This window comes from Phanerochaete carnosa, assembly GCF_000300595.1.
Source record: "Phanerochaete carnosa HHB-10118-sp unplaced genomic scaffold PHACAscaffold_542, whole genome shotgun sequence".
Taxonomy (NCBI): domain Eukaryota; kingdom Fungi; phylum Basidiomycota; class Agaricomycetes; order Polyporales; family Phanerochaetaceae; genus Phanerochaete; species Phanerochaete carnosa.
In genome coordinates this window covers 775-3,116 of record NW_006768169.1, presented here as the reverse complement: position 1 = coordinate 3,116, position 2,342 = coordinate 775, and the positions used below count along the sequence as shown (strand labels likewise).

The following is a 2,342-nucleotide window of genomic DNA, read 5'->3' as shown; positions in this document are numbered from 1 at the left end:
TGCGGAGAGTCAGAGGATGATGGCTCAACTCCCTTCAGGCCGGTTGTTGAGGAAGCGAACCGCGCCGCTCCTGCGTTCGCAAAGATATTCAAGGAAATGGTCATCATCACAGACCCAGCTAGACCTCTACCTCGCGCCGCCAAGGGGACAATCGTCCGGAAGCAAGCGCTAGCTGTTTATGAGAGAGAAATCAACAACTTGTAAGCAGCCACAAGCGAAGCCCATCGCGACTGACACGATCGCGTTTGGTCAGGTATGCGACTGTAGAACAGAGCGGGAACACCGAAAACATCCCGCCGCCGCCTTCCTGGACGGTCCCCGACGTGCAAGCGTGGCTCCAGAAACACGCCTGCATCCTGACCAACCGCGACACCATCCCGCCGTCCAAGGATCTGTTCGACCAAGGGTTCGACAGGTGAGCCCGTCTTTTCGCTCGCGCAGAATGCGCCCCCCCCCCCTGCTGACGAGGCCCCGCCCCGCGAGCCTGTACGCGACGTTCCTCCGGAACCGCATCATCGGCGCCCTCCGCGCCGACCCCGAGACCAGGCCGTCCGCGCGGCACGTCTCACAGAACTTCGTGTTCGAGCACCCGACGCTCCGCAACCTCGCCATCGCCATCGGCATCCTCACCGGGCAGGACGTCCACTCGGGAGCGGGCGCGGGCGCCGCGAGGGGCGCCTGGGAAGAGTCCGTCCGGGCCATGGTCGACAAGTACGCGGCGGACCTGCCCGCGGCGGCCGCTGCTGCTGCTGCGGAGGGACAACGCGACGGCCGCGAGGTCGCTGTGTTGCTCACCGGGTCCACCGGCGCGGTCGGCGCGCACATCCTCGCGTCCCTCCTGGCCAACCCGCGGATCGGCAAGGTGTACACCCTGAACCGGAAGGCCCGGGTGACGTACGACCGCCAGCAGACGGCGTTCACGGAGAGAAGCCTCGACCCGTGGCTGCTCGAAGCCCCGAAGCTCGTGCAGCTCACGGGAGACCTGAACGACGACGGCTTCGGGCTCAGGCCGAGGGTCTTCGAGGAGGTAACGCGACGAGCGCCGAGCTCTCTTCCACTCTTTCTTCTTGTTCCGAGCTTGCTGACGCGTGCCTGCAGCTCAAGACGGGCGTGACACACGTGATCCACAACGCCTGGCACGTCGACTTCAACCGCGCCCTCGACGCGTTCGAGTGCCACGTCGCCGGGACGCGGAGGCTGCTCGACTTCTGCAGCGGCAGCAGCAGCAGCAGCAGCAGCGCCGCCGCCGCCCGCTCGCGCCCCGCGCGGCTCCTCTTCACGTCCTCCGTCTCCGCCACCTACCGCTGGGACGTCGCGCGGGGGCCCGTCCCCGAGGAGGCGCTGCCCGACCCGCGCGTGGCCGCAGCGAACGGGTACGGCGCGTCCAAGTTCGTCGTGGAACAGGTGCGCGCATTCGGTGTGCTTGGGCTTTTTTGCGTCTGGGCGGCGCTGAACGCGTGGTGTTGTTGTCGTTGTTTTTCTTGTAGGTGCTGGCGCGTGCGGCCGCACGCGGCCTCGAGTGCACGGCCATCCGGCTGGGCCAGGTCTGCGGACCTGAAGCGTCGGGCGCCTGGTCCGCCCAGGACTGGCTCCCCATCCTCGTCAAGACGAGCGTCAACCTGGGCTCGTTCCCAGACCTCACAGGGGTGCGTGCGCGCATCCGCTCCCCGTTCGCCGCTCGTGAGAGAGAGACTTGCTGACCAAACCACCTAAAATCTGCAGACGGTCTCCTGGGCGCCCGCGGACGTCGTGGCGGACACGTTCGTCGACCTCGTCCTGTCCGCGGCCCGCCTCCCGCCGACGCTCAACCTCGTCCACCCGCACCCCGTAGAGTGGCGCGCTGTCGTCCGGGCGCTGAACGCCTCCCTGGGCAGCAGAGGGCGCCGCCACAGCCCCCTGCCCGTCGTCCCGTACGCCGCCTGGCTCGCCGCCGTCGCGGCGCTGCCCATGACCAGCTTCAACATGGACCGCTTCGTACGTACCCTGCTCCCCTTTTCTTCTCCTGTTCTCTGGCCGTTCGATGTGTGAACTGACAACGCGCACCCTCTCCCCTTCGCCAGCCCGCCTTGAAGCTCCTGCAGTACTTCCGCGAGGTCGGCGCAGGCGAGGCCGCCGCCGCCGCGTCTGCGGTGAGAGGGGGCTGCCCGATGGAGGCCGGTGGGCTCCCGGCGTACTCGACGGCGAGGATGCAGCAGTGCAGCAAGGCCTTGCGGGACGCGCCGGCCATCGGCGACGCACATGCCAGGGCCTGGGTGGAGTATTGGCGGCAGAGTGGGTTCCTTTCGTGAGGTTAGTTTGGGTTTGTTTGCGATAGTACTCTCCATGTTGTCGAGATCATTGAT

The 2,342-nt window shown here is 67.0% G+C and overlaps 1 protein-coding gene across 1 annotated transcript; it reads left to right on the top strand.

Moving 5' to 3' along the window:
• Positions 1-39: 39 nt before the first annotated feature.
• On the top strand, positions 40-2,028 carry PHACADRAFT_108873 (uncharacterized protein; the record flags this gene model as incomplete). The annotated part of the gene is made up of 6 exons (XM_007402906.1): positions 40-200; positions 254-415; positions 484-1,027; positions 1,099-1,404; positions 1,488-1,646; positions 1,723-2,028. Coding segments are annotated over 6 exons (1,638 nt in total), but the record flags the coding sequence as incomplete, so codon positions are not given.
• Positions 2,029-2,342: the final 314 nt, after the last annotated feature.